The sequence below is a fragment of the Mastigoproctus giganteus genome, chromosome 8 (assembly GCF_048544385.1).
Source record: "Mastigoproctus giganteus isolate SK-2022 chromosome 8, ASM4854438v1, whole genome shotgun sequence".
NCBI classification, from domain to species: Eukaryota; Metazoa; Arthropoda; class Arachnida; order Uropygi; family Thelyphonidae; genus Mastigoproctus; species Mastigoproctus giganteus.
In genome coordinates, this window is record NC_143582.1 from 131,943,726 (window position 1) to 131,968,158 (window position 24,433).

The following is a 24,433-nucleotide window of genomic DNA, read 5'->3' on the forward strand; positions in this document are numbered from 1 at the left end:
TCTGGCACCGTAATTGGCTTGAGAGTTTATGTATTGGGGCAGCTAGCAATACTGTTAATAAGGATAGGGGTATACGTTTACACCCCTCCTGGAAACTGTCGTTCTTGGACGTGATGAATGGTTTCAGCTAGCGCGGTCCCGAGCCATTTCCGGTTACGGTGCGCAAAGGGAATATTCCAACCGTGGAACCATGTGCTGCAGTAGACGTATGCTGCTGAGGAAGGAGACTGCTGCCTCTGAAAGCTACAGCAAATTTTATCGCTTTTAATTTCTATTTTTAGTATATTTTATCAGTGTTATTTGTTGTAAATATATACCTATTTTATACTTATTTTATTTTATTGTAAATAAAGTGTTTTTAGTTACAGTATTGCATTTATTTATCTTCTGGCTGGTTTGAAGCTTAATTATCAACAACAGTTAAAAATATGAAGGAGAAATATTCGCTGCGGTCACGGAGAAGAACAGACTGTGGATTTTTGACTGCTGAAAAAGGATAAGTAGTTTTGATATTTTTACCGTATTCTTCTTTAATTAACACACTACATTGTGTTCTACAAAGCTATTAAATTGCCTTAGTAACGTTCATTAGCTTATTTTTTGAGTTTAAAAAGTGATTTTTTATAAGTACCGATGTTGGCACCAGTATTGTTGAACTTTCTGCCATTGTTGTAGTCGATACGAAATAGCATAACGTATATCTCAAACTGATAGCATAAGGTAAGTGACTGACAAAAAAACTGCATCACTTGTGAATTTTACAAATTCATTTCTGCAACCCACATTCTGCTGTGGGTTGCAGAAATGTTCGAAATACATTTGTTAGATGGGATATATGTCTCTTTGAATGAAATCCAATAAAAAATACTCCACCTGATATACCTAATTGCCTCTCAATATTTTGTTGTTCCTCCTCGAGCTGCAATTAGAGCCTTGCAACGATCTGGCATAGAGTTAATCAACTTCTGGACATACGGTTGCCCAATTTTGTGGTACCACACCCTTACAATGGTCTCCTGCAGCTGAATCTTTTGTTGGCTTCTTCTGAGCAATTTTAGATGACGTTATGTGCCAGCAATTTTCAATAGCGTTCAAATCTGGACTGTTGCTGACCCAGTCTAACACTGTAATGTTGGCATTTCTGACGTATGACTGCACCTTAAGGGAGAAAAGTGAGGGAAACATTAGTGTAAGAAAACAAACTCATCATTAAATCTAAATAGCATAAAACTTACCAATTTTGCTGTGTGGCAAGGTGCTGAGTCATGTTGGAAAATGGACGTCTTTGTGGTGATCCAAAAACTCCGTTGCAGTTTTGGACGTCTCTGTGGTGATCCCTAATAAGAGGTTTCAGGCACTCCTCCAAGATAGCAGGGTAGGTTTCTGCATTCACCGTTCCATTAATAAACTTAATTCACCGTTCCATTAATAAACTTAATTCACCGTTCCATTAATAAATTTAATTCACCATTAACTTTTGCCATGGGCAAAAGTTGATGACATAGAGCAGATATTGTCTTTTAAGGGCACAAAAGGTGATATTGTTGTACACATTGGTACTAATGACATTGAGTAAGAGATCTAGAGATTTAATTAACAAGTATGGGTCAATGTTGAAAAAATTTCACAAGTTAGGGTTGAATTTGAAAGTATCTGTAATTCTGCCCACAACATGACAGGAGGGAGTATATAATAAGAGCCTTATCAGTCAGTTAATTCCTGGACAGATTGTGCAAGGCTCGCGGGGTAAAATTTTTTCAGTATGGTCTGTGTTTCTTAACAAGAGAGACTGCTTCTACAGGAATGGGGTACACTTAAATAGAAAGGGTGCAAGAATATTTGTTGATGCTATCGAGGCAGTGTTAGGTTGGTCAGAAAACTGCTATCTTGGAGGGGAGTACACAGACTAAAAGATTGACAGTGGCAGCAAGCAGAGGCAAATGTCATTCTTGCACTACTTCTATTAGAATGAGCAGCAGCATGGAAAGCAAGATGCTGGTGATTTTCAGAACTGTTGGAGTCATAGTGGAACAAGTAAATACATGGACTGTGTTAGGGTAACTAAGAGTAAGAACGGGTGCATGTATACTTGCATGCACACCAATAATTAATAAATTATTGAAGTATAATTAATAAATTTGATGAGTTTGAAGTACTGGTCAAGACATTAAAGGTGGATATTGTTGCAATATTAGAGATGTGGAGTTACATAGATATAGGCAGTGCAAAATTGGAATTTGGGGAGTACAATGCGTATAGAAAGGGAGGAGGAGTTATGCTGTTTGTTAAAAAACAGATAAAATCTAATTAAGTCCATCTAATTGACATTGGTGGACAATCAAATGTTGAGTCAGTGTGGTGTGACATAAGCACTGGGAAAATGAAAATGAGATGATGAGAGTAGGTGCATGTGTTATAGTCCTAATGAATCTGATGAGCATAATGAGCAATTGTGCAAAGAAATGGAGTGGGCCAGTAAATCAGAATATCTTATAATGGGGGATTTTAACTTTCCAGATATTGACTGGAACTTGTGGCAGTGGCTTCACTAGGGTTGGAGTCACCCAGTGTGGTAGCTCATAGTGTCACCCCATAGACCTCCTCCCATACCAGACCATACAGAATCCTTAGTAATGTTTTTCTACTAATGTTACTTGTAAATCATAATTCCCGTAAAGCACCGAATGTAATGGCAATAGTAGTGACATAAACAACTAGGAAAATTAAAATTGCATCTTTAAATTACTATATCATACACACTGCCTAAATGTATTTATATTTACATAGATTCATGTGAGTAAAGTGAAAATTCAGTAAGAAAACAATAGAATTTGAAGTAAAAATGTTTAAGAACTACATCAAAATTGTGTTCATTTTAACATTAAACTTTACCGTTACATGAAATACATTAATGGATTAGGTGGGCATAATCAGTAACGGCCGAAATAATGTAGAAGTTGCAGACAAATCATATTTCCATATGCATTTGTCACAAATGCATATGGAAATATACAGGAATACCTCGCGTAGCATGGTTTAGAACAGTGCAGTTTACAAATTGAAAAAAAAAATTAACTGCATTACGCACCAATACATTTGATATGTATGTATGTATTACAATGCCAGCATGTAGGCCAATGCGTTATAGATTCAAGGCCACGCTGACTGTTGTCGCAACTTCCATAATACAGGGTGTCTCAAAAATACATGGCATAACTTCAGAAATGAGTTTCTCATATGTTGACAATAAAAATATTTTATATCAACATAGTTCCGGATATGCATTTTTTTTTTTTTTTTTTTTTTTTTGTTAGTTGTTGGCGCATCGGCTTCTGTGGCCATAATGCACCTCCCAAGGTTTTTGCATTTTACTGTGGTCCAAGCCCAATGCGGGATTCGAACCCGCGACCTTTGAGTTTCCAGGCAGGCACTTTACCCACCTAGCTATCCCGGTCAGCCCAGAAATGCATGGTTCCCGAGTTATTAACCGGAATGTCTTATCTCCCGCAGGTGATTTCCTTCATCACAAGGTACTGACAGAATCTGGTGGTTTTCCATTCCGACCATGTACTCAAATCAGGAGCAAGCTGATATGCACTTTATGTACGGTTTGGCAGACGACAATGCTCTGGAGGCTCGTTGTTTGTATCACGAAAGGTTCCCAGAACGAAGATGTCCAGACAGGAAAACGTTTGACGGTATCCATCACCGCCTTTGTGAACATAGGACCTTTACACCTTGTGCTGCCAACAGAGGACGACCAAGATCTACAACTCCTGAAGTAGAGGAGGAGATTTTGGATGTTGTGCATGCCAATCCTGGAATCAGCACACGCAGATAGCAATGCAACTGGCTGTTCAACGTTCGACTATTTGGAGAGTGTTGCGATAACACCAACTGTATCTTTACCATCTGCAACGGGTACAGGCCTTGTCACCAGCAGATTAACCTGCGTACATAAAGTGTATATCCACTTGCTCCTGATTTGAGTATATGGTTGGAATGGAAAACCACCAGATTCTGTCAGTACCTTGTGATGAAGGAAATAACCTGCAGGAGATAAGACATTCCGGTTAATAACTCGGGAACCAACCATTTCCGGAACTATGTCGATATAAAATATTTTTATTGTCTACATATGAGGAACTCATTCCTGAAGGTTTGCCGTATATTTTTGAGCACCCTGTATACGGACTCTGCTAGCTTTGATAGATTAGTAAACACTCTAGATTCTGAGTGGTGAGGTTGTTGATTGTGCGTAAGCTGTGTATTTTTATTAAAAATTATTTTAATGTATTTTAAATGTATTTTTATTAAAAACGTTACACCTTTATTCGCAAATATGAGTGGAAAGAAGAAATGTAATGGCGCCGAGTGTTCTTCTAGATCCAAACATTGAATGAGGTATGAAAGTAAGGCAGGCGTTGCAAAATGACATTCGATGTTATAAAGAGATATATGCAGATAAAAAGAAGAAAAAAACTGTTGAAACTATGCTGATCAGTTATTTTTCAAAAATACAGTACATACTTCACTTATATTCTTTTGGTATATACATATTGTAATAAAAATCATTTGTACTATATTGACTAGTATTTTTAATTTTTATCATTTTAGTTTCTTTTTTTGCAAGAATTTTGTGTGCATCAATTTATAGTAAACAAACACCTATATATCTTTGCAACTCGATCCATATAATCAAATTGTCAGAATGCATTACATTAAAATACATACTAATACTACCTTGATCAGCGCGGTTTCGCATAGCACGGTATTTTTTTGGCACGAATTAACCATGCTATGTAAGGTATTCCTGTACTCATAAATGAAATAATACCAAAAAAATAAACAAGAAAACAAATACACAAGCATTTTGGTACTCAGTGAACATCTCGACTAAATTCGAACTTTCCTTTCCTTTCTTGGCCTTCAAAGCTGCAAACTTGCGAATCACTTCATCGAAATCAGTGTCTTTTGCCAACTCATTTTCAATTGATAATATTGCAAGATCGGAAAGCCTTGGCTGTCCCATCATAGATTGCAATAGTTCTTTATAAGTTTCAGCTTTGAAAATCTCCTCTCACATGGAGCCATGACACATATTGTCAGAAATAATTTTAGTCTTAGTGAAAGGGTTGGGAGAGAGAGAATCTACGAAGTTCCATTCAGCTATGAATGTCAAAACATCTAATATTGCCCAATCTTTGGCTTCTTCCAGATCAATCTCTGCTGCTTTCAGGTGCCTTCTCAGCCTTGGTATTTCTATTAAAAGTGCACTCTCTGATACCTCATCACTGAAGAAGAGTTATGGACATCTTTAACTCTTCTTCAGTGGCAGATATGAGACTCTTCACTTGAAAAGCCTCGAGCATGCCTGCTACTTCCTTGATGTGATCTAGAGTTCAGAATGAAAGTGATCAATGCACCCAAGCATCGCCCTCTTAATTTTCTTCTTGGAGAGTGAGTCCAGCATCGCTTGTTTGCTCCCCTGCCATCCTCTTCTTGAACCTGGCTCTTCTCTCTCTCTCTCTCTCTCTCTCTCTCTCTCTCTCTCTCTCTCTCTCTCTCTCTCTCTCTCCTTCAATTCCATATTCATCTGATTTTAAAAGTGCCTATTCAATTGCATGCTCCGCTAGGTGATTGCACCTCTCACTTTGTCACAGCCTTGTTGAGAGTTAAGCCCTTAGTCTGCAGGTACTGCTGTAAGATTAACTTCCTGAAGTACGTCACACCAGAAATACAGGTAGCACAGAAAAGTGAAATCACAGACAGCAGGCAAAAGACCTTGTGCCGCACCTCTTGTGTCCAAATTTTCATGTGGATCACAGAGCTTCAATTGCCACCACAAATTTATTGAACTTTTCTTTAACTTGCTTAACTGCAGCATGATGAGCACTCCAGCGTGTTATTGATAGCCTTTTAACTGACATTCCAATATGGTCAATTAACACATCCCATCGATGGGTGGAAGCAGCAAAGAAGGAAAACATTGTCTCGAGAGTTTTTTGTCTCAGTTGCATTTTCAGGCAAAGAGTACTGACCACACAAGTTAAGCAAATGGTCCACATATCCATTAAAAATAGCTTCTTTGTTTTTTCCCTTAAGAATAGGTTGTACACCTTCATGGATTCCAGCCATAGTAGCAGCATTATCGTAACCTTGAGTGCAGCACATCATTATGTCCAGTCCATCATTTTCAAAATTTTTAAGAATGTGAGAACTGAGGTAAGCAGCTTTTTTCCCATTTAAAGGTAAAAATCCTAGAAATACTTCACTTCAACTTTCGTGTTGTTGATTTTTGCATATCTGATCACTTAGGACAATTGGTCAGTATGTGAAATGTCAGGTGTGCTGTCGAACATGGTCCGAAATTACTTTGCAGACTTTATGTCTATGACAAGCATCTCCTTTATATGATTTGCCAGGGCACTTATAAACTCATTCTGAGTTTTTGGTGCAAGATAAGAGACTGATACTTTAAGTTTACGTGTGCTCCGCTTTAATCTCATTAGGTGCTCTTTCAGCACTGGATCATATTTTGAAAGCATCTCAAACTTCTCAAGAAAGCTCCCTTAATTCAATGAAGATTCATCTTCTTTGTGGCCACGGAATGCCGGATTCTGCTTGGCAAGAAACAATGTGATATCAAGCAATCTTCTGTGCAAGATGTCCCTCCACTTTTTCATCTCCATTTCCATCAAAGCAATAGTTTTGGCATCAATGGTTTTGCGCAGCCTAAGTCCTGCTGCCAATGTTTTCCAATTTTCAAGGCAACGTAGGTACTCTTCGGATGTCTCATGGTTATGTACTTTCGGGCTCAGTTTCCACCACATCTGAAGCCCAGTCACAAATTTGGACGTACTATCTGTAGCACTAATGGCAAACAGTCGACAGCAAAAACAGTATAAATTTTCACTGACAAGTGAATAAACCATCCATGACCGCAGAATTTTCTCACCATTTGGCATCACCTTGTAAAACCACTCTTTTGAAAGCTGGTGCACATCTCCCTTTACTTTTGCAATTTTTCCTTGCCGCAACACTGAAAGGCTTTTTTGTTCTGGAAAGAAGCACTTCCCCTTTTGATGATTTCAACCCGGAAATGTTCTCGAACTGGTATCTCCTAGAAAGAAACCACATAAAATCTAAAAAATCTTTCTCCTTAATGTCACTCATCTCATTTACAGCATCATGGCTATAGTCACTTTCAGCACTCTCTTCTGCCTTCAATTCTTCCATTTCCACTCTTTGTTCTTCTGCTTCAAATTCTGCCAATTCCACTCCTTGCTCTTCTGCAGAATGCATGCTTGCATAAGAAGAATCAGCTCTATCAGTTGGAGACTGACAAGCAGCGTCTTTTGATGAACCCTGGCTATCATCCAGTCTTTTGACATATTGAAGCATGGATCCAGCTAGTGTTTTGAGTGATTTATTTCTTGCCTCTTTTGCTTTCCTTTGCTGGCATCCACTGGGCCTCTTTGATTTATGCACTCCTTGTGGCATGATAGAATATCCCTGCACAATAAAAAAAAAAAAAGACAAATTAGCAATATTTAGAAAGAAAAAAAAAATGTAAAATGTAAATCTATTTGATATGTTAGTTATCAAATGTAAATAAAATGTGTCACTATTTTTTTAAACCATAATTCAAACTTAAACCCTGAAAATTTCATTAAAATCAGATTTATATTTGCAAGACAGTAATGTTTTTAAACAAAATTAAAAACAGACTAAAATTTAAAAAAACCCTGAATTTAAGATTTAAGTATATTTCTAAAAATGTATCAAGAAACATTGCATTTCCCACTAATTCATGTTTTAAACTATCTATTTCTCAATTTAGTTATTAAAGAGTTATGTAATCAATAATCGTAATACATGTAAGATTAATACTTGTGATAAATAAAGTTGTAAATTGCTTAAATGTATTTCTTAGATTATATAAATACTAACAACAGAATTGTTTTTAAAATCTTTCTACATTGAATTCTACATGCCTTTTTTGATTTTTTTCCTTCATTTTCTTTATATATACTTTATTCTCAAAAAATTTATTGATATAGGTTCACAAATACTAATTACCACAATATTGTAGCTAAAATACCAGAAAATTTGACAAAGTCAGCGACTATAAAAACACCAGCAGCAATGAAAACAACGGTGTATGCTTATAGAGCATGCAGGCGAAACCACGTGATTTGAAGCGTCCTTGTAATTGGGTAATAATGACAGCTCTGACTGGAGTGCATGTGCATTAGAAGGTACAAAAATAAATTAGCATAGAGTTTTAACCTTGTAGGTATATTGATATAGTAATGACTGATGAGTATAATAAGAAACTATACAGGGAAATAGAGTGGGCCAGTAAATCAGAGAGTCTTATAATGGGGGATTTTAATTTCCCAGATATTGACTGGAATTTTTGGGTTGGTCACTCACACACTAGCAAGGCTTTTGTGGATTTATTGGATGATTGTTTTCTACATCAGCATGTTCGAGAGGCAACTAGAGGGAGTAATACTCTTGATCTGATTCTCAGTAGTGATTCTTCATGCATTAAGAATCTGCAGATACAGGAACCACTAGTTGGCAGTGATCACAGTGTGCTGAAGTGGGATTTACTCAAGGAGGTAACTACCATCAGGGGTAAAGGGAAGGGTTATTGCTTTCGTAAAGGTGACTACGATGGTCTGAGACAGTATTTAAATTCTATACAGTGGGACCAACTGATGATGTTACCAACAGCAAACTCAAAATGGGAAGCATTCAAAGACGTTATCTTGGAAGCTACTAGGCTTTACATACCAACTAAGAAATATTGTTCAAGGTTCAGACCTAAATGGATGTCAGATGAACTAATGAGACATATGGCAGAGAAGAAAAATGCATGGGATACATATAAATTAACATGTGACACAGAAGCCTATGATAGGTATAAGTTGATCTGTAACCAAGTTACAAAGGAGGTTAGGCAGGCGAAGGCAGATTACGAGAAATCTTTGGCAAGGGATGCAAAGAAAACAGCAAGGAGTTCTTTACTTATGTAAACTCTAGAAGGAAGGGGATGAATCAGATTGGTCCACTTGATATCGATGGTTCAGCTCTTCATGATCCTGCTCAGGCAGCTAAGAAACTAAATAAATATTTTGCATCTACATTCACACATGAGCAGTTAGTTATTCAGGAAGGGGAATGCCATAGATGAAGTAAACACTGGCAGTGAACTAGATGATCTTGTAATAATTGAGAGTAAAGTGGAGGAGAAATTGTTGAAGATAAATACAAGGCACCTGGGGTGGATGGGATCTATCCAGTTATATTAAAGGAAGCAGCAAAGCAAGTAAGCAATCCGTTATCCATAATTATGAGAGTTTCCTTGGACTCAGGGGAGGTACCCACAGACTGGAGTTGTGCAAATGTAACCCCAATTCACAAAGGAGGATCAAAGGCTGACACAAGTAATTATAGACCTGTGAGTTTAACTTCTGTTCCAGGAAAATTAATAGAAGCACTGGTTAAAGAAGCACTGCAGGATCATCTTGACAAGAATTCAGTTATAGCTCAGACACAGCATGGTTTTGTTAAGGGAAGGTCTTGCCTGACCAATTTAATTGGATACTATGATGTAGTCACAAAAGAACTGGATGCAGGGAATAACTTTGATATTATATATTTGGATCTTAGAGAGGCTTTTGATACTGTTGCACATGGAACACTGCTTCACAAATTGGAGCAGTGTGGCATTGGGGGAAAATTGTTGCTATGGATAAAGGGATGGTTGAGTGGCAGAAGACAGAGTGGTAATTAATGGACACTGCTCATCACGGACTAATGTTATTAGTGGAGTCCCTCAGAGTTCAGTGTTGGGTCCATTGTTGTTTTCTATATTTATAAATAATATTGATGATGGTATATCAAGATTAATGTCCAAGTTTGCAGACGATACAAAGGTTGGCAGGGTTGTTAAGGACACTACTGACACTATGCTGCTGCAACAGGATCTGGAAAGGTTGAGCAGATGGGCTGAGAGGTGGCAAATGAAGTTTAACATTGACAAATGTAAAGTACTACATATGGGAAACAGCAACCCCAGAGCAATGTATCAACTCTGTGGCCTACACTGACAGTGGTAGAGAATGAAAAGGACCTGGAGGTAATTGTGCAGGCAGATATGAAGTTCTCTGAGCAGTGCAGACGGGCTGCAAGAGTAGCTCATGGTGTCTTATCAGTGATATACAGGAATTTTTCTAGCAGGGATAGGGAGGTGATTATTCCCTTGTATAAGGCAATGGTCAGACTGCACCTTGAGTACTGTATACAGGTCTGGAGGCCTCATTTCAAGAAAGATGTAGAGCTGCTGGAACGAGTACAGAGAAGGGCAACAAGGTTGGTGAACGGAACGAAGGGTTGCTCTTACGAAGAAAGGCTTAAGTTTTGCAAATTACAGTGTCTGGAGAGTAGGCACCGGTGAGGTGATCTGATAAAGATGTACAAAGCATTGAATGGTTTGAGCATGCTCAATGCTGATTTGATACTGCCTCTTGCTCAGAATAATCACCAGAGAGGGCATAAATTCAAATTGAGGAAAGACAGATGTAGGAAAGATGTGCGGAAATTTGCCTTTAGCCAGCAGGTAGTTGGTTGGTGGAAGACTTCCATCCCTTGTTGTGGAAGTTGATAGCCTAAATAAATTTAAGGCTCAGCTGGACAGGTATTTCGAACGAGCAGGGATAGGGAGGTGATTATTCCCTTGTATAAGGCAATGGTCAGACTGCACCTTGAGTACTGTATACAGGTCTGGAGGCCTCATTTCAAGAAAGATGTAGAGCTGCTGGAACGAGTACAGAGAAGGGCAACAAGGTTGGTGAACGGAATGAAGGGTTGCTCTTACGAAGAAAGGCTTAAGTTTTGCAAATTACAGTGTCTGGAGAGTAGGCACCGGTGAGGTGATCTGATAAAGGTGTACAAAGCATTGAATGGTTTGAGCATGCTCAATGCTGATTTGATACTGCCTCTTGCTCAGAATAATCACCAGAGAGGGCATAAATTCAAATTGAGGAAAGACAGATGTAGGAAAGATGTGCGGAAATTTGCCTTTAGCCAGCAGGTAGTTGGTTGGTGGAAGACTTCCATCCCTTGTTGTGGAAGTTGATAGCCTAAATAAATTTAAGGCTCAGCTGGACAGGTATTTCGAATGAACGGAGGGGTGAAGTGGAAGGATTTTTTTTTTTTTTTTGGCTGATGCTGCATAAGCTTGCTTTCTTGCATCGTATGCCTCTACTAATGCTAGTACATGTAAGCTGGCCTTTGCGAAAAATGTTTTTGTGGTTAAAACTAACTACAGGAATATTTTTATAAAAAATAATAAATTTCTACTGAAAACTGCACAAAAATTTTATAGACTGTCATTTTGGTGTCACCTGGTGTGGTCCGCACACCTAGTGATGCCACTGACTTGTGGGTTGGTCATTTGCACACTATCAAGACTTTTGCGGATTTATTGGATGACTGTTTTATACAGAAACATGTTCAAGAGGCAACCAGAGGGAGTAATGCTCTTGATCTGATTATCAGCAGTGAATATTCATGCATTAAGAATTTGCAGATAAAGGAACCACTGGGTGACAGTGGTCAGTGTACTGTTGTGGGATTTATTTAGATGTAACTATCATCAAAGGTAAAGGGAAGGGCTTTTGCTTTCGTAGAGGTGACTACAGTGGTCTCAGACAGTTTTGAAATTGTATACAGTAGTATCAACTGATGACGTTACCAACGGTGAATTCTGAATGGGAAGCCTTCAGTGAATTAATCTTGGAGGCTACTAGGCTTTTCATAAAAGTGGTCTGTGCTTGTTAACAGGAGAGACTGCTTCTACAGGGATGGGATACACTTAAATAGAAAGGGTGCAAGAATATTTGCTGATGCTATCGAGGCAGTGTTAGGTGGGTCAGAAAACTGCTAGCTTGTAGGTATTCACAGACTAAAAGTTTAAGAGTAGGCGCAGGCAGAGGTGAAGGTGATTCTTGCACTACTTCTATTAGAATAAGTAGCGACCTGGAGCAAAAGGTGCTGGGGGGTTTCAGGGATGGATGGCAGTCATCGTGAAACAAGTGGGTATATGGGATGTATTAGGGTAACTAATAATAAGGATAGGTACATGTATACTTGCATGTATACTAATGCTCGAAGTATAGTAAATAAATATGATGAATTTGAAGTGTCGGTCGAGACATGAAAGACGAATATTTGTTGGGATAGCAGACACATGGTGTCACACAGATATAAGGAATGCAGAACTGGAATTTGGTGAGTACAATGTGTACAGAAAAGATAGACAGGGTATGAAGAGAGGAGGAGTTATGCTTTTAGTTAAGAAGCACAAAATGTAAGGAATTGCATCCAGTTGAAATGGGCAACAGTGCAATGTTGAGTCAGTTTGGTGTGACATAAACACTGGGAAAGGGAAAATGAGAGTAGGAGTATGTTATAGTCCTAATGACTCTGATGAGTACAATGAATAATTGTGACGAGAAATAGAGTGGGCCAGTAAATCAGAATGTTTTGAAATGGGGGATTAAAATTTTCCAGATATTGACTGGAATTTCTGGATTGGTCACTTGTATGCTAACAAGACTTTTGTGGATTTATTACAGATTGTTCTTTAGAGTAACATGTTTGGGAGGCAACCAGAGGGAGTAATACTCTTGATCTGATTATCAGTAGTGATTATTCATGCATTAAGAATTTGCAGATAAAAAGACCCAATTAGTGACAGTGATCAGAGTACTGATGTGGGATTTAATTAAACATATAATTACCACCAGGGGTAAATGAAAGGGTTTTTTCTTCCGTAAAGGTGAGTACAGTGGGATCAACTGACGATGTTACCAACAGTAAATTCTAAGTGGAAAGCATTCAATGAATTAATTGTGGATACGATTAAACATTTCATACCTATTAAGAAGTATTGTTCAAGATTTAGGCCTAAATGGTTATCAAATGAACTAATGAGACTCATGATAGACAACCGACCGGGCTAGCGAGGTGAGTAAAGCACCTGCCTGGCAACCCAAAGGTCGCGGGTTCGAATCCCGCCTCGGGCTTGGATCAAAGTACTGCAAAAAACCTGAGGAGGTGCACTATGGCCACAGAAGCCGATGCGCCAATAACTACCAAAAAAAAAAAAAAAAAAAAAAAAAAAAAAGACTCATGACAGAGAAGAAAAATGCATGGAATGCCTATAAATTATCAAGCGACTCAGAAGCCAATGGCAGATATAAACTAGTCTGTAATCAGGTCACAAAGGAGGTTAGGCCGGCGAAGGCAGATTACGAGAAATCTTTGGCAAAAGATGCTAAGGAAAACAGCAAGGATTTCTTTACTTATATAAACTCTAAAAGGAAGGGGATGAATCTGATTGGTCCACTTGATATCAATGGTTCGACTATTGATGATCCTACTCAGATAGCAAACAAACTGAATGAGTATTTTGCATCTAAATTCCCACATGAGGAGTTATTAAGGTTCGAAAAGGACAGAAGGTTATCAAATTGTAGCTGGCTGCTTAATGATTTTGTTATAACTGGGAGCAAAATGGAGGAGAAATTGTTGAAGTTAAACATAAGAAAGGCACCTGGGATGGATTGGATCTATCCAGTTATATTAAAAGAGGCGGCAAAGCAACTAAGCAAACCCTTAGCCATAATTATGAGAGCATCCTTGGACTCAGGGGAGGTCCCCACGGACTGGAGATGTGCAAATGTATCCACAATTCACAAAGGGGATTGAAGGTTGACACGAGTAATTACAGACCAGTTAGTTTAACTTCTGTTCCGGGTAAAATAATGGAGTCGCTGGTTAAAGATGCATTGCAGTATCATCCAGACAAGGCTGCAGAAATAATTCAGACACAGCATGGGTTTGTTAAGGGAAAGTCTTGTCTGACAAATTTGATAGGATATTATGATGTGGTTACAAAGGAACTGGATGCAAAAAAGAATTTTGATATCATATATTTGGATTTCAGGAAAGCTTTTGACACTATTGTGCATGGAAGTCTATTGTACAAATTGGAGCAGAATGGTATTAAGGGTAAGTTGCTACAATGGATAAAAGGATGGTTGAGTATGAGAAAACAGAGGGTGGTAATTAATGGTCTGCTCTTCGTGGACTATTGTTATTAGTAGAGTCGACAGGGATCAATGTTGTGTCCTGTGTTGTTTTGTTTATTTATCAATGATATTGATGAAGGTATATCAGGCTTAGTGTTGAAGTTTATAGATGATACAAAGATTGGCAGGGTTAATGACAGTAATGGCAGTGTGCTACTGCAACAGGATCTAGATAATTTGGGCAGATGGGCTAAGAAGTGGCAACTGAAGTTTAACCTTGACAGATGCAAAGTACTGCATATGGGTAGAAGTAACCCCAGAGAAACATACCAACTGTGTGGTACTACACTTAAGGTTGTAGAAAATGAAAAAGACCTGGGAGTAATTGTGCAGTCAGATATGAAGTTTTCTGAGCAATGCAGACAGGCTGCCAGGGCAGGTCATGGGGTTTTGTCATTGGTATATAGGAATTTTGCTAGCAGGGAAAGGTGGTGGTTGGCTCTCTGTATAAGGCAATGGTCAGGCCAAGCCTTGAGTACTGCGTACAGGTCTGGAGGCCTCATTTTAGGAAGGATGTAGATTTGCTTGAGCGTGTACAGAGAAGGGCAACAAGATTGGTGAGGGGGAATGAAGGGATCCTCTTACCAGAAGAGGCTTAAGTTCTGCAAATTGCAGTGGCTGGAGACTAGACAGCTGTGCGGTGATCTGATTGAGGTGTATAAGGCCTTGAATGGGTTGAGCACGCTGAATTCTGATGGGATCCTTCCACTTGTTCAGATTACGAACCTAAGGGGGCATAATTTCAAATTAAGAAAAGATGGATGTAGAATTGATGTGCGAAAATTTGCCTTTAGCCAGCGGGTGATTAATTGAATGGGCTGAGCACGCTGAATTCTGATGGGATCCTTCCACTTGTTCAGATTACGAACCTAAGGGGGCATAATTTCAAATTAAGAAAAGACGGATGTAGAATTGATGTGCGGAAATTTGCCTTTAGCCAGCGGGTGATTAATTGCTGGAACAAACTTCCATCTGTCATTGGGGAAGTTGATAGGTTAAATAAATTTAAGGAGGAACTGGACAGGCATTTGGAGGGAATGGTGTGACCCCCCCCCCCCCCGCTGATGCTGCCTAAGCTCATACACTTGATTTCTTGTGACAGGGGTTATAGTAGTAGTGACATGCCCTACTACTACTACTACTACTACTACTACTACTATAACCCCATGGGGCTCACATCTGGTGAGTTTGCTTGGTAAACCCAGGGTCCTGAGCTGGATATCATCATTCTTCTCTTTCTTTGTGATTCCTTTCTACTTCTGACTCTCTCTCTCTCTCTCTCTCTCTCTCTCTCTCTCTCTCTCTCTCTCTCTCTCTCTCTCTCTCTCTCTCTCTCTCTCTCTCTCACACACTCTCATGGTAACTTGGGAATTTCTTTTTTTTTTTTTTTCTGGCTGGAGCAGCATACACTTCCTTTTTCATCATTGCCCTGTAGTTTATAAGTAAATCTGCAAATCTGTTCTTAACATCATTAGTACCAACGTGTACATCACCTTTTGTACCCTTAAATACTAATACTAAAATCATTCAGCATTCAGCTCCCAGTTATATACTTCTAGTATTATACTTTTTACTTTTCTGGTAATACTTTTTGATGCATGAATGTATTTAACAAATTATTTATTGTTTTCCAACAACCAGAACTGAATTGTCAATAGTTGTGCCAATTTTTTTTCCAAATTCAGAAATTATTTACAAGACCAGTTAGTTTTAATGGTGCTAGATATATTGTTTCAATTTCTATTGAATTATTTTGTAAAATTAGGTTTGCAACATAAGGTAATGCATATAATGTCATTTTTTGTTATATATATATTATTTAGTTTCTTTGATGGAACTCCTGTTGGTCGTATTCTTAATAGATTCTCTGCTGACATAAATACTATTGATAAGGTATGTGATGGTTTCACCTTTTTTAAGTTCTGTTTTTATAATCACTTCAGATTATTCAAGATATGCATTTTTGGTGTTAATAAATGTAAAATATTAAACTAGATGTTTTGAAGAAATATTCCAACAATATCTTAGCATAATGACGAACCTCGAAAATCTGGCAATCTTGGGATCTTGAATTTAAACTAGATGTTTTGAAGAAATATTCCAACAATATCTTAGCATAATGACGAACCTCGAAAATCTGGCAATCTTGGGATCTTGAAGTTCATCGTATTTTTGATGGTTACGTCATACTCATCCACTTATTAAAAAATAATTAATTAATTTAAAAAATACTTCATATTTATGCAGTATTTCTTGAAATGAAATTGCACATAGTATTGTATAGTTTATCTTACATCAAGAGATAAGTACACAGATTATTCAATTAAAACACATTCACTGTCTGAGTTCTGATTGGTATGAAGGGAAATGGGCACATGTGTGCTTAAACCAACACACCGACATGCTATTATATGAGACTTACTTTGTTTTGTTTGTTATTTATTACAGATATGCCTCATTTTTCATATGGCATAATTTCAAATAGTGAATCCGAAATGGATCGTCATGCAACAATTCAATTTTTTATTGCTGAAGGGCAAGAATCACAAGAAATTAATAACATAATAACACTCAGTATTGGCTGAGTGTGTGTGTGTTGCTGATCAAAAAAGTGCCTGTCAAGAAAGTTTTGAAAAGAAAGAAAAAGTAAGAAATTTAAAAGAACAACTTATGGCTTTCAAGGCAGTGGTAACAACACATTGTACAGAACTTTCTCAACTACTGAACATTAGCATAGGAAGTTTCCAGTTTATTATTTAATATTAGTACTGACAGAATGATGCAAGGAAGCAAGCTAATACAACATGCACAAAAAGAAAAAAGATTCATTTCATTTGCCTATCTGTTCTAATAATTTATCCAATCATTAAAAAAGGAGTGAGGATTTTTATTTGACAGCAGCAGTCCTGAACTTACATCTGTTTTTAGAAATTACATTGTTATTCACAAGTCAACCTAAAATTCCTAATTTAGTCACACATAAGAATTATAACACAGCTATAACATTGATTATCAAACTAATTAATGTTTCTTGAAATGTATTCAAACTATCTACTTCCACAAGAGAATATTTTATTAACTTTCATCCAGTATTAGTTTATTCCAACAATTAGTTACTGTCTGAGTAACTAATCCGAGTAACTAACTTATGTACCCTTGGATGTGTGTTTACCCAAGGGGACATAAGCATGACCTTGGTGTTTAGGTTACTCAACCCTTTTAATACCTTAAATACACTTCGACTATGCTACCATGCTGATGCCCAGTTTTCAGATGCTAAAATGTATAGAACTGTGGCCTTTCTTGGTAAGAGCCCCTTTTTTTTTTTTTTTTTTTCCCCCATGAACTTATTCTGTTGTTCTTCTTGCCCTTTCCAGCAGATCTAGACCTTTCTAAAATGAGGTTTCCACAACATCTGTATGCAGTATTCAAGATGTGATTTAACCTTTGCTTTATACAATGAAATAGTTAACTTTCTATCCCTCTTAGCAGAGTTCCTATATAACACTGACAGAGCTCCATGAGCACTCCTGGCAGCCTGCACTAGAATTCACGTTAGACTGTATAGTTATGCCTAGGTGTTTTTTATTATCAGCTACTTTTAATTTGGTGCTATGCTAATCAATTCATAACCAATCTTATAGTAATTGAAACACATTTTAATTACTGTAACATTGTCATTTTGTAAAATCACATGATTTTACATATTATAATTATGTAAAACCATGTGATTTTACATAATCCAAGATTACCAAATGAAGAAGAGAAGAACTTTTGAATAGATAATCATTTAAGCACTAGTTCAGCTATGAAAAAGAGAACAATGACTTTTTTGAATTAGATTGTGACAAGAAATGAGTCTCTGTGCTAACATTTTGAACTGGTTTCTGGTACATAGTGGAAGCATTCTTGCTCTCCAAGAGGTAAAAAAAAATTCTTGATTGTCAGTTTTCATAGAAAAAGTTAGCTTAGAATAATGAAACTTTGAACCACTTCCTCCTTATCATTATTATGGTACAACTGTGAAGGGAACATCCTGCTTTGAGATGATGCACATTACTTCTATGCCATGTATTCATGACTTGAATAGACTAAAATACCACACATATAGGCACCTCCGTAGCCAGGTGGGCAGGAGTGTGTAGCACACGCTTCTTGATCAGACCGGGGTTAGGGTCCGTAACCACCAAATACTGGGTATGTGAAAAGGTCAGGAAATGACCACCGCTTATAACCGGAGCAATATGCCCTTAGTTGCTAATGCTCCTAAAAGCCAAATAACAACAACAATAACCACACATATAGTACAGGTTTATCATGCTCTGATTATTCCTTTTTTTTTTTTTTTATGTGAACTCCAAACACGAGAGGTATTAGAACCTATAGTACTCAGTACTATGCTTGGGTTGGAGGTTGAGAAGATGAAAGAAGATATTTGTTGACATTGGACTTGAACTTCTGTAGATTGTAATTTTCAGGAAATACATATGAAGGAAGGTTGTTCCAGAAAACGGCAGTTGAAGGAATAAATGAGGAAGATGAAAAGTTGGTTCTGTGGGTTTGAAGTTGGACAGTAAATGGATGTTGGCTGGTGGCGGCACGTGTTCGGACTGTTTTGAAAGAGAGGGCGGGAATTATAGAAGCCAATTCAGAAGAACAGTGCCCAAGGAAGTATCTGTAGAAGAGGCATGCAGCAGAAACAGTACGTCTTTGAGAAAGCAAGTGGAGAGACTCTGTTAGAGATGAATCATTAATTAACCTAACTGCCCTCTTCTGAATGGAATCAAGAAGCCTGAGAGAGGTTTTGGGGGCACCAGCCCAGATGTGGGAACAATATTCCATGGCAAGGCGGATTTGTGATTTATACAGAGTGAGCAGCTGTTTGGAAGAAAAGTAACGCAGAGAGCGAAAGAGAAAACAAAGTTATTTAGATGCAGAGGAAGCAATATTTGTAATGTGCTTGTGCCAAGAGAGATTAGAAGTCAGGGTAATCCCCAAAAGAGATATATCATTTTGCCTAGAAATCAGAGTGTCACTAAAGATAAGCATAGGAGCAGAAGAAGAATCCTTTTTGCGAGATGTGACAAGACTGAGTTTTATAAGGGTTGAAATCAACTAAGTTGTCTTTGCCCCACTGGAGAATTACCTGAAGATCGGCATTTAAGGAATTGGTAGCAGATTTTCGAGAAGTTGAAGCTGACTGAGCTGGACAAGGTTTCTCAAAATGGAAAGTGGAATGCAATGTGCTATCATCAGCAAAACTATGGATAGGATTTCCAGTCAATGGAAGAAGGTCATTAATATACAAGAGGAAAAGAGTGGGGGAAAGAACTGAACCTTGAGCGACACCGGCATTAGTGGAGAAGTTAGAAGACAGAGGGCCATCTACCATCACCCTTAGTGAGCTATCAGAGAGAAAACTGGATAACCAATTACTAAAAACAGTTGGCAAACCATAAGATGGAAGCTTGTTTAGAAGACCTTTAGGTCAAACACGATCAAAAGCCTTTGAGATGTCAAGAGCAACTACTTGTGTTTCACCAAACCTTTCCATTGAATTAGTCCATAAATGGGTAACATAAGCCAGAATCCATACTGGCGATCATTGATCATCCGGAAGATTTCTAGGTAGTTTAAGAGTTGGCGGTTAATTGATTTCTCCATTACTTTAGAAAGAGTAGAAGTAATTGCAATGGGACAATAATTGGATGGGAGGGATTTGTCACCCTTTTTAGGAACTGGCTGGATATGAGCAAATTTCCAAGCAGAAGGAAAAACACCCTTGGAATAAAAAAGTCAAAAGAGGTGGCAAAGAATAGGAGTAAGTTCAGGAGCACAGGATTTGAGAACAAGTGGAGAAATACCATCAGGACCTGGAGCTTTCTTAGCATCAAGATTCATCAAAATCCTTCTGATATCCTTTTAACGGAAGAACACAGGAAGCATTGAATGGAGCGTGTTGGGAATGGTGGGAGGTGTTTTACCAAGATTATTAATACATGAGCTGGAAGAAAAATGGGATGCTAGCAGGTCAGCTTTATCCTTGGCTGAAGTGACAACAGAACCATCTGGTTTCGACAGTGGTGCGAGCAGAGATGGGCAAAAGTTGCAGCCAATATGACCAGAATGCTCGGCTACCATTAGGAAAAAAAGCAAGTTTTCTACTCTTAGCCTGTTCAAACTCTAGTTTGGACTGATTAACAACTACTTTACAATTGTTGCGAGCTTTGGTGTAGGCAGAAAATGAAACTGAAGAATTAGAAAAAAGCCAATTACGATATGCAACAATCTTCTCTTGAACAGCCTTAGCACATTTATTGGAAAACCAAGGTTTAGATAAAGGATGAGATTTTAAAGTGGAGTGTGGGATAAAGGATTCCATCCCTGCAAGAATAATTTCACTGACACAATCTGAGCAAACATTGACATCAGAAGTTTTGAAACAGTAATCTGACCAAATAAAAGAAGAAAAGAAGTCTCGCAGGTCATCCCATTTTGCATTCTTGTAATGCCAAACAACATGAGGTTGGGAATAGTCATGAGATAATAGTTCCACTGGAGAAGAGACAATCAACAAGTTGTGATCTGAAGTGCCTAAAGGACCTCTCACTTCGACCGTGTACTTAGAAGGGTTGTTTGTGAGAAAAAGATCAAGCGTATTGGCTGTCCGGTATTCTTGTAGGTAAATGAACAATCTGTGCTAGGTCATTAGTAATTCCAAAAGCCTCAGCATCTCGACCTGCTGGGTTGGTGTGACTAGAAAACGGAAGCCAGCTGGAGTTGTGAACATTAAAATCACCAAGGAAAATTACCTCACCGTTAGGAAAGTTGGACTGGAGAAAGTCAAGTTGCAAAGAGAGGAAGTCAAAGAGCTCCAAGTGTTTTTTGGAGTTGGGGGAACGGTAGAGACAACAGATGAATTTGACAAAATGAGGTAGAGAGATTTTAAGTCAGAGAAGATCAAAAAGAGGAGATTCCAAATTACCAAGTCTCTGTCAGGGAATATCGTAGTGGACATATGCACAAGTACCACCTTTGAGGTGAAAGGAATCATACAGCGAATAATTTGGGCATCTCAGATGAGCAGTAGTTGAATCAACTGATAACTAAGATTCTGTTAGAAAAAGTACATAGGGTTTGGCAGACTGCAAGTGGAAATGGACATTGTTAAGATTAGAATTGAGAATACGTATATTTGTGAAATGAATTAGGAAGTGCTTGGGAGGTTTAGATCTTTTCACAGATAAGCTTGCTCTATTAGTTTGACAATTCATGGTGTATTCAATAGTAAGAAAAAGTGGGTGGGACATGCTGTATGAAGTAATGAAATTTTTGGGTATGCCGTTCACGTGGTAAGAATATACCCGGATTCTTGACATAACGTAGTCTCGACAATGCTTCCCGCATGCACACTACTCGGACTCCCTCCAGTCACTATCTGGCAGAATAGAGGTAGCAAGATTATACACTAGCTGATGCAGAAGCCTCCTAGAGAGTTACCAATAGGTTCGGTCCAGTGTACTAACTAGCAGCCAGTCTGTGAACACCGTTTTAGAGCTGTACTCTCGAAATGTAAGGAATATTGGATCTCGCCATGACGTTCATCATAACCTCAAAAGTCATCAATCATACTGCATGATGGAAGAGATAGGGAAGGGTTGACCGGAACTTAGCTCTAGAGACTAAACATGGGTTCCACCACTTCAAGCCTCCAATAAGCAAAGTGGTGGTGTTTCACCGTTTGATGAGAGTCAACTACCACCAATACTGCCTGGTATCATAGAGGGGGTGGCATTCCTCCATGTGGTGTGGGCACCACACCTTGACCTCTGTTTACGTTGGTTCACATGTTCTTGTGCATGGAGGTTATACCCAGGATTACTAAAAGTCCCACCATTGTGAAGGTGCAAGCAGAGGATTTGGCTGTCACAGACCGTCCGGACTTCGCCGAAATTGGGTCCACTTGATTTGAGTGTCACCCAAATATCAGTTCCATCAACGTTTTAGACTCCCAGGTAACAAGTACAGCTTGTCTGGCATATCTGAGAGAATGTCTGTGACACCCTCAAGGACTTAGTACAATTATTGCTGTTAATGAGAGGTTATTTCCCTATGTCATTAATATTACTTATAAAACTTCCTCTGGATTTCGTTTATCAATTTATCATATCCTAGAGACATAGGAATGTACTTTTGATATTAAATAGGGGAGTATCTGTATCAAATATTTTTTCTCTTCCCTTGTTGTCTATGTTAGTCTTTCATTCAAAAGTTATTCAGTATTATGTTTTAAATCTCATGTATCAGTTTGGTTTGGCAACTAGTTGGCCACAGGCTCTTTTTGCAGCGCATGGAATAGTTAACTGATAAACTAAAATACTGCTTGTCTATGAATTTAGAAACATAGAGAAAGAAGTAAGAGAAACGAGGTGACTACGGTAGCTGAGACATGGCTTTAGCTTTTTAACCCATGGAGTAAGAAACACAGCTCTGTTTCGAAGTCTGTGTCATCACCAACAGCAAAAAAACCAAAAGTTGTGGCATCTAAAGGGTAAGGTTTTGGTCTTTTTTTTTTTTTTTTTTTTTTGACATTCAAAGAAAGGTTTACCACAATGTTTCTCAAACTGCATTCTGCAGAACACTGGTATTTCATGAAAACACGTAATTAATATTTTTAACATAATTTTTTTTGGTTATTAATATTCTGGAATAGACTAATAATCAAATTGACCATGGAACACTTTATTTTGCATAGCGAAGTATGTAGACATCATGATATCTATGAAAAAGAAGCAATGTAGTGATCTAATATGCCATTCCTATGCAATTTAGCCTGGAGTACACGGGTTGAGGAAGAGGGGGATGCACTTCTTTATTAGACCGGGGTTCGAGCCCGTGGCCACCAATTACGGAGTATGCAGAAAGGTCAGGAAATGACTACTGCATATCCCCTGAGCAATATGGCCTTAGTTGCTAATGCTCCTAAAAACCAAATAACAAACAACAAACAGAGGAAAGCGAACCGATATCATAACTAAACTCACTTCCTTGAATAAATTTTTTTTGATAATTATCAGAATTTCGAAATATTATTATTAAAATAAATGACCATGGATATGTGGTTGAAAAAAGGAACTTTAAAATGAGAAGCAAAGTACTTCTAGTATGGCAACTGTAGCTGATGAAAACAAACACAATATTGTCATACTTCAAAGTGAGGATGAACTTGGGTCCTTGAGGTTGTTGCAGACATTCTCTCAAATATGCCCGATAAGCTGTACTTGCTACATAGGAGTCTAAAATGCTGATGGAACTGATATTCGGGTGACACTCAAGTCAAGTGGACCCAATTTCGGCAAAGTCCAGACTGTCTGTGACAGCCAAATCCTCTGCTTGCACCTTCTCGATAGTGGGGCTGTTAGTAATCCTGGGTATAACCCCCATGCGCAAGTACACTGTGGGTGACCACCCAGGTGTGAACCAATGTAAGCAGGGGTCGAGGTGTGGTGCCCACACCACACGGAGGAATGCCGCCCTTCTGTGTTACCAGGAAATACTAGGTGGTAGATGACTCTCATCAACCGGTGCAATACCACCACTTTGCTTATTGGAGGGTTGAAATGGTGGAACCCATGTTTAGTTTCCAGAGCTAAGTTCTGGTCAACGCTTCCCCATCTCTTCCATCACTTCTTGATTAGACTGGGGTTTCGAGCCCGTCACCACCAAATACGGAGGATGCGGAAAGGTCAAGGGAATGATCACAGCATATTCCCGGAGCAATATGGCCTTAGTTGCTAATGCTTCTAAAAACCAAATAACAAACAATCTCTTCTATCATGGAGTAGGATTAATGTCTTTGAGGTTAGGATGAACACCGTGGCGAGATAGATCCTTCCTTACATTTCAAGAGTACAGCTCTAAAACGGTGTTTGCAGGCCGGATGCTAGTTAGTACACCGGACCAAGCCTATTGATAACTCTCTAGAAGGCTTCCGGATCAGATACCTTGCTACCTCTACTCTGCCAGATAATGACTGGAGGGAGTTCGAGTAGAGGGGAGTGTACAGCATTGTCGAGGCCACGATATGATTGGTGAGTATGGACTTGGCACACCCAAGGCCCTGAGCTGGATATCATCATTCTTCTCTTTCTGGGTGATTCCCTTCTACTTCTGACTCTTGTTTTGTCTCTCTCTCTCTCTCTCTCTCTTAGGGTAATTCTTCAGACTAGTGCAGCATAAGCCCCATGCTTCCTTGTACTATG

The 24,433-nt window shown here is 38.5% G+C and overlaps 1 protein-coding gene across 2 annotated transcripts in view; it reads left to right on the forward strand.

Annotated features, from left to right (window-relative positions):
* LOC150081824 (ATP-binding cassette sub-family C member 8-like) overlaps window positions 1-24,433 on the forward strand; it is a 1,084,700-nt gene that overhangs the window by 629,832 nt on the left and 430,435 nt on the right. For both annotated transcript variants that reach the window (XM_090378918.1, XM_090378919.1), the window contains one exon: window positions 15,995-16,064. In XM_090378918.1, the coding sequence (XP_090235044.1) occupies window positions 15,995-16,064 (70 nt within the window). The remainder of the gene's footprint in view (window positions 1-15,994; window positions 16,065-24,433) is intronic.